The sequence below is a fragment of the Colletotrichum aenigma genome (genome assembly GCF_013390185.1).
Source record: "Colletotrichum aenigma strain Cg56 chromosome Unknown KSG_Cg56_contig08, whole genome shotgun sequence".
NCBI lineage: Eukaryota > Fungi > Ascomycota > Sordariomycetes > Glomerellales > Glomerellaceae > Colletotrichum > Colletotrichum aenigma.
In genome coordinates this window covers 2,634,899-2,647,827 of record NW_023500914.1, presented here as the reverse complement: position 1 = coordinate 2,647,827, position 12,929 = coordinate 2,634,899, and the positions used below count along the sequence as shown (strand labels likewise).

Here is a 12,929-nt window from a genome sequence, read left to right as displayed (position 1 = left end):
CTCAGGAGTCTATCGATCCTTCGGACTGCGAGTTCAGTTACGAAGCTCTCTCGTATGTTTGGGGGAGCCAAGCCGACCCGAAGACATTCCATGTCATTGAGTGTTCCAGTCAGAGCAGCTCAGCCGAAGTCAAGACTCTGGAAATCGGCCCAAACCTGGAATCAGCTCTCCGACATCTCCGACAGCCTTTCGAAACTCGTACTATTTGGTGCGATGCCGTTTGTATCAACCAGAACGATGCCGAAGAGCGGGGAATCCAGGTTCGGAGGATGGGGGATATCTACAGCCACGCCAAAAGAGTTGTTGTTTGGCTTGGGCAAGAAACAAACGAACTGTACAGAGCGGCGCAGTTGATGAAGTTCTTGGGGGCTATTTTTTACTACGACTGGGACGCGCATACGTGTCAGCAGCATTCTGATACCACCGACCTACTCGCGCATCGAAGGGCTCCGATCCCCTTACAAATTGTGGACTGGCAATCCCTCTACGAACTTTTTGACCTGCCTTGGTTCAAGAGGCTTTGGGTGAAACAGGAGATCATTCTCGCAAAAGGAGCTGCCATCTTTATGACAGGGAAGCAAGAGTTCACCTGGGACGACTTCTGCGGTGGCGCTGGCTACCTAGCAATCATTGGGTCAAAGCGTTCAGAGGCCTTGAGTGAGCGGAAACGACAAAAATTTCACGAATTATTGAACAAAGCTTGGTCTACATACGCTTACGTTGAAGACCGGCACATTCTTAAGACCCTCAGTCTTGTTAACGAATGCGAATGTCTAGATCCACGAGACAAGATATACGTACGGCATCTTGGGTCTTCATAAAGAGCAATTACAGATTGAACCGAACTACAACAAGGACCATCGGGACGTGTATACAGACTTTTCCCGAAAATACCTGCAATCAGCCACGAGGGAGGGAATCCTCGCTTTATGCAATACGGCGGATGATGCCACTTGGGTGCATCCTACTTGGGTGCCAGACTTTGCGAAACCAATACCTCAGATTTATTTCTGGCGTACTGGGAATGTTGCCTTATATTCCCGGCCCCAGCGTCAAATCTTATCGGATGATACCTGTAAAGTCCTCGGTATCTATTGCGGCACTATCAGTCAATGTTCATCTTCAGTAATGCCGCAGAAGGTTGTGCCAAGCACTTGCCTCCAAATCATCAAGTCCTGGATCCTGGATGCATCTTCCAACATGGCCCAACCTTCCAGCCAACTTTGGGTTGATGAAATCGTGTGCTCAATTTCATTAGGTGACGCCGAAGATAATAATCCGGACGTCGACAGCGTCTGGACTTTGTCGAGTGTTGCAAATGTCCTGCTCCGCGATATAGAGTGGTTTTCTCCCCAAGGATCTTGTGAAGATGAAAAGGACGAAAGGATTTTTTTGAGCGGGTTGATAGAACGTGGCATTTGCGGAAACTTACTCGCGACAACTGCAGATGGCAAGTTCGCACGATCAGTTGGAACTGCCCAAGTAGAAGACGAAATATATGTTTTGCCAGGGGAGGGTGTCCCGATTGTCTTGAGGGCTGTTGAAGGTGGACGGTACAAAGTCGTAGGACCATGTTTTATGCCGAGTTTGATGCGTCGCGAAGCTTTGCTTGGACAACTCCCGGATGGATGGAGGGTGCAGTTCATGAGGAGTCAGGGAATGAAAACGGTGATTACCGACCCAAATGGTCACGTACGGATCGAAGACCCTCGACTTGGGGAGTTGCCTCCTGGCTGGGAGAAAGCACAGCGTGGTGATGACGGCGAGGTTTTTTATAGATGTAGGCCGGATGGTAAGTGGTCGTGGTATGATCCCCGTTTGACTCCAGAAAGGTTGGCGGCTCGAGGGGTCAAGTTTAAAGAGCTTATCATTGTATGAGCAACAGTTAACATATCACAGTCAATACGAGCCAGTTCACTTTGAAAGACCTGAATAATATTTAATACCAATATTCTAGCACACGTAGCTTCGAACCGCCGGCAACATGATGAAATAGCCCAAGGCCAAGAACAACCCAATAAGCAAAATAGCAACCTCCTCTGACCCAAAGTGGAAACCATACCGCACCGTATCCAATTTCTTGTTCCCTGGTGAAGCCGACTGCGGCTGCAACATGCCATTGAATCCCCTGGCCCATGGAACCTCCAACCTCCGGTCATCCAGAATCTGCTCCGCCGTAATCTTGGCTCCCGCCAACACAATCGGCACACCGGTTCCAGGGTGTGTGCTAGCACCCACAAAGTAAGCATTGTCCAGCCCCTCAGCACGCGTCTTCGGGCGGAAGGCCAGGACGTTAAAGAAGCCATGGTTCAGGCCTAGAATCGCACCCTTGTCGAGGTTGAACTTATCCTCCCACGTCAGGGGCGTGTTGACGATTTCATGGGTGATCATGTCTCCCAGGTTCGGGCATCCTGTACGCTCGCTGACGATTGAGAGAATGATAGAACGGGCCTCAGAAACGATAGCATCCCAATCCTTCTCATCCGTCGTCAGACCATCGTCGTTCTTTGAGCGTGAGAGGTGACCGATTGGCACGAGGACGATGACAGTGTCTTTGCCCTCGGGAGCCGCGGAGGGATCCACGCGACTTGGAACGTTGACGTAGAAGCTGGGCTCGTCGGGTAGCGAGTGACGCTTGAAGATGGCGTCGAAGGACTCTTGGTACTGCTCCGCCAGGAAGATGTTGTGCGTGGAGAGCTCGGGGACCTTGCGGTCGAGACACCAGTAGAAGGAGATTGAGCTGCAGCTGGGCTCCCTCTTCTGTAGCGACTCGTAGTAGTTGGTGATTGTGGGCGTTTGAGGGAGGAGGTTGCCATAAGCGTAGACGAGGTCGGCATTCACAACCACAACATCTGCGGTGAGAGACTCCCCTGATTCGAGAATGACACCAGTCGCCTTTTGACCGTCCGTCAAGACCTTTGACACTGGCGCATTGAGGCGGTATTTCACGCCCAGACTCTCACCAATTCGAACCAGTGCCGCGACCACGGAATGGAAGCCACCACGCGGATACCAAATTCCCTCCGCAAACTCGGTGTACTGTAGTAGAGAGTACGTCGCCGGCGCATCGAACGGGGACATGCCCATGTACATGACGGCAAAGGTAAACACCCTCCTCAACCTCTCGGTCCAGAAGTACCTGCTCGCTCTGCTCCAGATGCTCTCCAGCGGGTGCAACGACACCACATGCCTCACAAACCGGGGCCGCGCCAGATTGACCAGCTTGCTAAAGTTCTTGTGCAACACCTCGCGCACCGAGACCTCGTAGTGGGTGTGCGCCTCCCTCAGCCACTGCAGGTAGCGCTCGAAGCCATCCTTGCCCTCCCAGCGCTCGATCTGGGACTTCATGGCGGCGAGGTCAGAGGAGTGGCGGAAGAGCTCACCGTCGTGGAACCAGATGTTGTAGTTGGTCTCGCAGCGCAGCAGGTCGACGCCGGCGTCCGCCATGGTGGTGTCGAGGTCGCGGAAGGTCTCGTGGAAGAGCTGGGGGAGCAGGAAGAGCGACGGCCCCTGGTCGAAGCGGTGACCCTCGTGGTGCATGAGGGAGCAGCGGCCGCCGGTGAAGGAATTCTTTTCGAGGACGGTGACGGAGAAGCCTGCTTTGGCAAGGCGGGCGGCGAGGGCTACGCCGCCGGCGCCGGCGCCGACGACGATTGCCGTCTTGGGCTTCTCGCTAAGAGAGGGCATTTTCAATCGTTATTTGGATATCTTGAAATGATTTGGGTAGTTAGGTGAGATCGTTGACCGAGATTATACAGATGTAGATGAGATGGGAAGTCAACACACGCTCACATGCTCACGATGAGAGTTTGCGTTGAGAGAGGGAGCTGGCATGGTAGATGGGCCTCGAGTGACATTCATAGTAGATAATTGTCCCGTCATTGACATTGAAACATGTGAAGAGACAACCTAGTCAATCCCTTCGCATGCCTTGCGGGTCCACAAAAGCCACGGGACGGGCAGGGGTGAGATCGCACGAGGACGGGGTCCGCATCGGCCGGTGCGGAAGAGTGATGACACCTCGACTCGGAGGAGGTTGACGACGTTGCACTTGGCAGATGGAGCATCCAGGTACACGACCCAACAGCCACTCAACTACTATGGAGTAAACTCTTTGCAGACCCGATTTCAGGCACGTATCCGCAGAACCGGCAAGCTTCCGGCACCAAGAACACCAAGGTTGAGGCCTGGCGGCGCCAACGGCAGGGAGTGGCGCCGGCGTGTGGGAGCTATGGCCCCCTGGGAAGCTCAGGTTGGGTAAGGTGTGGAGGTGGCGCAACGCGATATCGATATATCGTATTCGTTGATCGGTGCGTCCATTCGGCCCATCAATGCCGTTGGAGACTTGAGGGAAAGTATCCCGCTCTAGGACACTTGAGACGGCCAATGCTCCCCTCTCTCTGTCACGTTCACAACAATTGAACACCCGAGACTGGGCTGGTAATTGGAGCGTAATGATTCACCCTCAGCTCACCTTTTTTGGGGGTCTCATACAAAAACAAAAGAGCGCCCACCCGCAATTCGGTGTACGTTCCTCGCAATCGCGACCTGTCTCACTCGCTCTCCTGCCACGTTTGACACTGCCGTCGGCCTAGTCCTGCCTTCAAAAATAATTAGTCCTCATTCTCTCGCTGGGACTTTTTCATCTCTAGCTCAATCAATCTTCCTCCCGCCGGGCACTAACGAAAATCTTTGGGACCCGATCACACACAGAGATTCTGGACGAGGGTTGGACGGAAAGCCCAAGAATCCCATCTTTTTATCCGACGCGCATATGGTCGTCATAGACTTTGTTTCTTTTCGACGCACACCGCAGCTCACTCACTCCAGCCAATCCAACCACCTGCACCTTACCTCACCTTAGCCTCCTGCAGCTGCAGCAAGCTCACCTCAACAATTCGAACGTCCCAAGCCTTGCCATCCCTACCTTGGCGTCCCCTTTTTTGATTGATCCTTCCAAGGTTCCCGCCCAATCCTGCGCGCGCCCTTTATCCGAATCCGGAAAGAAGCTCTATCAGCCCGGGCTAACCAGCTCGCCTTCCCGTCCAACAGTCCTCCCAAAGTCCGCGCCCTCTCCTCCCTTCGGTCTCGAAAATCAAGACGAGTCCGAGGGCCGAGAAACATTCAGCGGAGAAACGCTCCAGAGAGATAACGACACGTCTTCTACTAGATGGTTTTTATCTGCGGCTCGGGACAATTCACTAGCTCCGACCGCTGGACCAGCCGATCCTTCCTTTGCCCGGTGTAGGGCAAGCACAACGGTGAAAACCACGGTTTTACCAACAAGACAAACAAGTGAAACCGGCAGCCCGCGTGGGTCATTTTACACCAGGCCACATCCCACTCACACATGCGCGTGTTTTTCGTCATTGCCTTGACTCCTGCCGCCATCTGATTTCTCAACTCAGCCACCTATCCTACACTGGAGTGCCTTGCATTTCTTCCCGGATCGTCTACGGAAGGTACGGCTGCCGTGGGAGCCGTTGAAGAAACACATTCATTAATCGCCCACCGATCACCTCACGGCCGTCGTGCTTGCCCTCTATGAGGGCTTTCTCACCTCTGAAATAAAGAATTCTCACAACAGTCCGAGATGGGTTACGATTACGCGCTGGTGTAAGTCATTCCGAGCAGGTCCTGCAAGGCGCCCTCACTTACCTTCTCAGGCACATCAAGTACACCATCCCTCTAGCAGGGCTTCTCACCTTCTTCTCATACCCGCTCTTCACCCGCCTTGATGTCGTGAAGACACTCTTCATCGTCACCATCGCCTTCGTGGCCACCATCCCTTGGGATTCATATCTCATCAGAACAGGCATCTGGACTTACCCGCCCAACGCCATCCTCGGCCCTACTCTCTTCAGCATCCCCCTCGAGGAGCTGTTCTTTTTCATCATCCAAACCTACATCACGGCACAGCTCTACATCATCCTCAACAAGCCCGTCTTGCATGCTCAGTACCTCAACTCGCCAGCCACCCTGCCCAAATGGATCAAGAGTGGAAAGACCGTCGGCCAGGGCGTTCTCGCCGGCAGCATTGCGCTCGGGACCTGGCTCATCGCCAAGGAGGGAGAGGGAACGTATCTGGGCTTGATCCTCGTGTGGGCGTGCTCCTTCGCCCTCTTCATCTGGACCATCACCGCCCAGTTCCTCCTAGCGCTGCCGCTGGCATGCACCGTCCTCCCAGTGATCCTGCCCACTGTCTACCTCTGGGTAGTCGACGAGATGGCGCTTGGACGTGGCACCTGGGCCATTGAGAGCGGCACCAAGCTTGAGTTCAAGCTCTTTGGCAGTTTGGAGATTGAAGAAGCCGTCTTCTTTCTGGCGACCAACATTCTCGTTGTTACTGGTATTGGCGCTTTTGACAAGGCCGTTGCCGTCTGCGATGCCTTTCCCGACATCTTTGACAAGCCGGCCGATGCTTTGTCCATGTCTCTGCTGCGAGCTAGAGTGCTTCCTTCGTCAAAGTACAACATGCAGCGCATCCTGGGCATTCGTCAAGCAGTGAGTAGATTGGCAAAAAAGAGCCGCAGCTTTCATCTCGCCAGCTCTGTCTTCCCTGGCCGTCTGCGCATTGACCTGACTCTGCTGTAAGTTAGCTGCCGCACACGATCGAATCACCACTAACAAGAGTTCAGCTACTCCTACTGCCGCCTAGCCGACGACCTTGTCGATGAAGCAGCAAACCCTCAAGAAGCAGCCATCTGGATTGCCAAGCTCGACCGCCACCTGGCTCTGCTCTACAAAGATCCAGACTCCTCCTCGGCCCCTCTCGCCTCCCAGTATGCGGCAGAGAATTTCCCCGCGTCAGCCCTCTCCGCTCTGGACCTACTGCCCGCCAACCTGATTCCCCGTGAGCCCTTGGCAGAGCTCCTCAAGGGCTTCGAGATGGACCTCCAGTTCAGCACGAACAGCTTCCCCATCGCAACTCCGGAAGACCTCGAGCTTTACGCCGCCCGCGTCGCCAGCACCGTTGGCCAGTCCTGTCTGGAACTCGTCTTCTGCCACTGCAAACACTCCCTGCCGCCGTACATGCAAGCCTACCTGCGCAACACGGCGCGCCAGATGGGTCTCGCGCTGCAATTCGTCAACATCGCCCGTGACATCGCCGTCGACGCCAAGATCGGCCGCGTCTACCTCCCCACCTCCTGGCTCAAGGACGAGGGCCTCTCGCCGGAGGACGTCCTTAGGGACCCGCGCAGCGAGGGCGTCGCCAACGTGCGCCGCCAGATCCTCGCAAAGGCGTTCGAGCACTACGGAGAGGCCAGGGAGTCGATGAAGTGGATCCCCTCAGAGGCGCGCGGCCCCATGGTCGTCGCCGTGGAGAGCTACATGGAGATTGGTCGCGTGCTGGTCCGCAACGGCAATGCTGCGGCGGCGGACGGAACGGGACGGGCCACTGTGCCCAAGTCGCGACGGGTTTGGGTTGCTTGGAGCACGCTGATGGCGGCTTGAGTTTGGGGCCTTTTTTCTTCTTCACATTAGCAGGTTTGTATCCATGGCATTAGTTAGACGCATCGATTAGCAGGCCATTTCCATAGCCAAAACATAAAAGTTGTCAACACATCATGACTCAATCCGCAAAGTGACATGTCAGTGGTGATTGGAGGATTGCTTCGTCTGATCGCACGTCAAAGGTGACATCACGGCCCCCAGCCCCAGAAAAGCGTCCGTGCGCCGCGTCAATGCTTCACCGAGCTACACCGGATTGGAAGCTCCACCAAACCTCATTTTAAACCTCCAACAATTCACCATCGCCAGCTCGCTCCCGTTTGCGCCGCCCTCATCGCATCGCGCAGCTCCCAACGCTGCCCTGTCGCAGCGCACACCTCCCTCTTCCACGAACCACACACAAACCGCCAAAATGATACCAAGAACAGCGACCCGCCGCCTCCTGCGCGACCTCACCAGGTCCCCGCGCCCATCAACCACCCTCCTCCGCCCCTTCACGACAACCAGACCCTCCCTCCTCAAGCCGATCCCACCACAACCTCCTCAGCAGCCCCCTCAAAACGCCGCCGCCTCCGCCGCCCTCCAGAATCTCTCCCACCTCTCCCCCTCGCAGATCACCGCCCTCCTCTCCGCCAACACCACACCCACACCACCCACCCCGCCCCCGCAGTCCCGCCGCTCGATCCTCTTCCGCCGCGCCCTCTGGGCCCTCTTCTTCTTCCTCGCCGGCTACAAGCTCACCGCAGACCAAATCGCCTCCATCCGCTTCGCCACGCCCTTCCTCTACCCGCCCGCCGACTACGAGCCCGAGGACATCCCGCTCTACCGCCAACAAGCCACCTACGAAGCCCTCGCCTCCGACCCGGGGCTGGACGCCATGGTCCCCGCCGCCGTCTCCGTCTCGGGCTCGAAAATCACCGTCCGGCCCACCGACTGGGACCACTGGGAGCCCTACGCCGATTTCTCCGAGTCCCACCGCAAGACGCACCTCTGCGCCGGCGCGCTGAACAACCCGAACGCTTTGGGGTTAGTGCACATGGTCTTCCGCCACCGGTTGACGGGCGAGCTCATCCTCGCGGTGGTCTTCGGGCAGGGCACCTCCGGGTGGCCGAGCGTCGTGCACGGCGGGATGCTGAGCACCATCATGGACGAGGCCATGGGCCGCCTCGCTGCGCTGAATTTCTCCGCGAACACGGCCGTGACGGCGAAGCTGGCCATGGACTTCAAGGAGCCGGTAACGCCTGGGTTTCTGTACAAGGTGCGCGTGCACGCTGTGCTGCCGGAGCTGCAGAAGGGGCCGGACGGCGAGGACAAGACGGACCGCAAGCTGTGGATCTGCGGGCGCATGGAGGGGCCGGATGGGGAGATTGCGCTTGAGGCGAAGGGGTTGTTTGTTGTGCCGAAGGGGGTGGATGTCAAGCCTCTGGGGAAGAGGTTCTGAGCTAGTCGCGGTTACTTGGCGTTCTTTTGGAGGGGGCAATGTGTGTTTGGACAAAGATTCCCCCATGGCTAGGATGCTGTAAGAACAGATGTGTATAGAAGGTGGGAAGGAGGAAAATTGCGCTCATTTTGAGCGGAAGATTATTGCTCGTGATGAGCAACATACACTCTGATCTCAAGAGCCAGATGGGTCAAAATATCATGACAATGCCTATGCATACTGTGCTTTATCGAACCTGCTTATGTGGCCTACGTGATCTCACTCATAGTATCGTCTACATTTTGCATTGATGAAAGCTCAAGCAATCTGTGTAAATATAGACGTAACGCGAACTCGCTGTATCGAAAGAGACTTGTACATGGGCAAAGACTTCGAAAGAGCCATGGGCATTAGATTAGTCATGTGTAGATGGTGACCTTTATGATCATCCAGAGCGAGTGAGTAGTACGAGCATTTACAAAGTTTGAGGTCGTACAAAGAAATGCAACTCAAGCTCATGTATCCGCTCATGTCACGGCAGGTGCTATGGTACAGTTTCCAAAGTATAAGCACGCTTGTAGTCCCGGTCTAATAACCCATCCTTTTTAATAACCCATGCCAATGTCCTGGCAACTATTCAATGCATGCCCTATCGAAATACTCCGGATCCACGTCGTACAGGAGCATCTTCATACCATAATACGTTTCCTCATCCGTATCCCGGATGAGGTGTTCAAACCCCGGCTGGGATATTTGTTCAACCTCCGTAAGCCGGCAATAGATGCGACAGCACAAGTCTTCCGAGAGTATTCCCTTTGCTCTGACTATTTCTTTCCCTTTGCTCTGGCTATTTCTTGCGGGGTAGCATCAAGTTGAAAGCGTGACTGCCGATCTTCGCCTTTGCGACAAACCCTCTCCTGGATATGTGCTGCAGGATTGGGGACAAGCCGTCTGGTACGATCATCCTTGGACTGAGACGAAACAGACGAACTTTCCTAAATAGGCGCTGTTGGGTTGAGGGCAAACTGAGGTCTAGTTGGGCCCTGCTGCATGTAGTACGGGCTGTTAAAGCCTCCGCGGGAACCGTAGCTCCCGCGGCCACCTCGGTAACCATTGGCGCCGCCTCGACCTCGGCCGCTCCCATTGCCGCGGTAGTTACCACGATAGTTTCCATTCGGCCTGTATCCCTGAGGACCATCTGGGGGCGACCGTGACGCTGCCTGGCCACCGCCGTTTTGGCTCGCTGAACCTGAGGATGGTGCGTATCCGCCGCTGGTACTGCCTCCGTTGGGTGGACCGCGAGGCCCACCTCCACCGTGACCGCCGTTCTGGTTCCCACGCCCTCTCCTGCGGTTGGCGTACTGGCGACGGCCGTTCTTTGGCTTGCCCTCGACTGAGAAATCGATCTTCTTTACCGGGTCTGTAACCATCTGATTGTCGCTCAATCCTAGACGCTCGAGGTCTTCGTGGGACGTTGTGGATATCTGGAAGACATTCTCCAACTTTTCAAGACCACGGGTCTCCACGACCCAAGCCTTCACGTATTCGCCCTCCTTGTCATAGTCAAACGCTTGCTTGATGGGATTGAAAATGCGATTGTCGCCTCGAGGGTCGTTGCCCACTCCGGCGACGTACTGCCAATTAGACCAATTGGAGCTCACGTCGTAGTCGACGAGTAGGTATTCGTACCACTCGGCTCCATAGCGCCAATCAATACCCAAGTGCTTGGTAAGGAAGGAGGCCACGTTCTGTCGAGCTCGATTGGATGTATAGCCAGTGTGGATCAACTCGCGTTGTGAGGCGTCGATCAGACCCATGCCGGTGGTGCCCTCGAGAAACCTCTGCAGTGTCTTCTTGATTTCGTCTACGGATGCGCCGAGGTTGTCCTCAGTGATGACATGCTCAGCATTGGCCGTCTTCCACTTGGGTGTATCGTCCTCCTTGAAGCCAGTGACGCGGAACAGCTTTTCCTGGAACTTCCTTGTGCACAACCGCATGTAATCACGCCACAGAAGTTCGAATCGGACCGCTTTGGTTCCGTCATTCTCCGCCTTTCCGTATCCTGGAGTATCTTTGAAATCCTCATTGGTGCCGTCCTCGAACTGAACCAGAGCCTCGTGAATCTGTCGGGATGTGAGACAGCCGAGAGACAAGAAGGCTGAAAGCTTGGTGCTGAAATCGACGCCAAGGAGGCCATTGCGCGTGTTCTTGTACTCGGTCATTGCCCCTGACTTGACGAGATGATGAAGACGGCTGCGTGCCTCACTCTCACCGCCGTGGAACGGATGAACAGACTTTGCTTTCTCGGGAATCTTGGGATCTTCGGTGAAGGGGCTCGTCAGGGGCTTCAACAGTGCTGATTCCAACTTGCTGTAGTCATCCGATGGCACTTCGTAGGGGGAGCTCTGTGCAGGAAGAAACTCTTTGGGGTAGGGTTTGATGGCGCTCTTTTTGGGTTGCGGCAAGGTGGGCTTGGGCTTCTCTCGGAGAGGTTCTTGGGTCTTGCGGAAGGCGGTGAAAACGTTGTCAAGGTCTTCTGGGTTCTTCAGGCCTAGGTCGCGACTGCAGGGTGTTTGTTAGTACCGCCGCCACGCGGGATGTCCAGACCGTCAACTTACTCGTCAATGAAATACTTCTCATCCAACCATGTTTTGAAGTTGACGCCATGCTTAGAGCAAGCCGCTGCAACGGCCTTCTCGTCTTTCTTCTCTTCGACAGCCTCCTCAGCCGTCATCCACACCGCGCCAACTTTGTGTTTGCTGTCGGAAAAGCCTCGCAGAAGCTCGTCGACGACGTCACCAAACATGCCTGCTCTCAAACACAGATCGCTACCAACGCCCTCGAGGGACTCCTTCAGGTTCCACACAGATTGGGCGATGAACTTGGTGCGGTGAGGGCCGCATCTCCAGAATTTGGCAATCTCGCTGCGTGCCTCTGGGTACTTTGACTTGCTCCCGTCGCGGAGGAATCCTGAGATTTCGATCTGGTGTGCTGGGAAAATGTACACAGGAAGAACATGGGTGAAACCATGATCAGAAGAGGTTGCGAGATAGTGGAGGATGGGATTGTCCGCAATGCGAAGGTCGTGCCGGAGCAAATAGATGAGGATGTTTGTAGCCGTCATGATGGGCTATTGCTAAGTGTGTTGATTCGTGAGGTCTATCCAACGAGATGTTGCTAGCGATGATGCTCGGGGAACGATGGTGATGGTCTTTTGCGCGTGTATGGTCGGTGATAGGGTTGTTGAAGGCGTTGGTGGGGTGTAGAGAAAGAACAATGGGAGAAATACAAGTGGCCTCTGGCAATGGAAAGCGACAGGTGTGGGTTTTGTTGGAGTGATGATGACCACAAAATCTAGACCAAAGTCATGGCGTAAGAGAAGCCGTTAGATCTGTTTTAGTTCCCGGCCAGCTGGAAAGGAGACTAGTCTTTGAGTCGCCACAGGAGGAACAGAGGAACAGATGCGGTAGGTCAGGTATGTAAGGTAGGTAGGTAGGGAGGAGTGAGGTGAACTGCAGGCACGGATGGAAAACCGGGGGGAGGTAGGCGAGGGACGGGAGGGTAAGGATGTGCCTTCGACGATGGGCAGGGTTCCTTAGGGCAAGAGGAGACCAGGACCCGGCGTCTTTCGGGAGCAGGAGCAGGAGGGGAGATTAGGTTCGCCCCGATTGGAATGACGCAGCTGCCGCTAAATCTCAATCCAGGGGTCTTGCCGCGATTGTTAGGCGGTCGGACGATGAGGCTGGAAGCGCCGACGGCATCGATTTTTAGGTTAGATGATCGGGAAGAGATGGGAAAGTGTGGAGGACAGGAGGATCGGTTGTCTTTGTATCGTCTGTATCGAGTGGTAATGTACTTGCTTGCTTTTGGGTCCTTCTCTCCGCAGGACAGGACAAACAGGACAGAAAGAGTTTTAGGGAAAGCCGAGAGAGGAGGCACAGGATGTGGGAGTATCCCGAATGGAGAAGCGCGGAATCGTTTACGCAGCCTGATCTCAAATGGACACCTCCTGAGGACTCTGACTGGGACTCATGGGACTCTCTTGCAGGGTCAAGCT

General features: G+C 55.1%; 4 protein-coding genes across 4 annotated transcripts; 2 read left to right on the top strand and 2 right to left on the bottom strand.

Moving 5' to 3' along the window:
• Positions 1 to 1,953: 1,953 nt before the first annotated feature.
• On the bottom strand, positions 1,954 to 3,687 carry al-1 (Phytoene desaturase; the record flags this gene model as incomplete). The annotated part of the gene is made up of 1 exon (XM_037327448.1): positions 1,954 to 3,687. One exon carries the CDS (start codon positions 3,685 to 3,687, stop codon positions 1,954 to 1,956), a length of 1,734 nt encoding a protein of 577 aa, XP_037174566.1.
• Positions 3,688 to 5,593: 1,906 nt separating this feature from the next.
• On the top strand, positions 5,594 to 7,455 carry CGCA056_v012203 (Bifunctional lycopene cyclase/phytoene synthase; the record flags this gene model as incomplete). The annotated part of the gene is made up of 3 exons (XM_037327447.1): positions 5,594 to 5,616; positions 5,667 to 6,590; positions 6,639 to 7,455. 3 exons carry the CDS (start codon positions 5,594 to 5,596, stop codon positions 7,453 to 7,455), a joined length of 1,764 nt encoding a protein of 587 aa, XP_037174561.1.
• Positions 7,456 to 7,864: 409 nt separating this feature from the next.
• On the top strand, positions 7,865 to 8,893 carry CGCA056_v012202 (Uncharacterized protein; the record flags this gene model as incomplete). The annotated part of the gene is made up of 1 exon (XM_037327446.1): positions 7,865 to 8,893. The coding sequence occupies one exon, from the start codon at positions 7,865 to 7,867 to the stop codon at positions 8,891 to 8,893; it is 1,029 nt and encodes a 342-aa protein (XP_037174560.1).
• A 974-nt stretch (positions 8,894 to 9,867) lies between these two features.
• CGCA056_v012201 (putative cryptochrome DASH) lies at positions 9,868 to 11,996 on the bottom strand (the record flags this gene model as incomplete). The annotated part of the gene is made up of 2 exons (XM_037327445.1): positions 9,868 to 11,434; positions 11,491 to 11,996. 2 exons carry the CDS (start codon positions 11,994 to 11,996, stop codon positions 9,868 to 9,870), a joined length of 2,073 nt encoding a protein of 690 aa, XP_037174563.1.
• Positions 11,997 to 12,929: the final 933 nt, after the last annotated feature.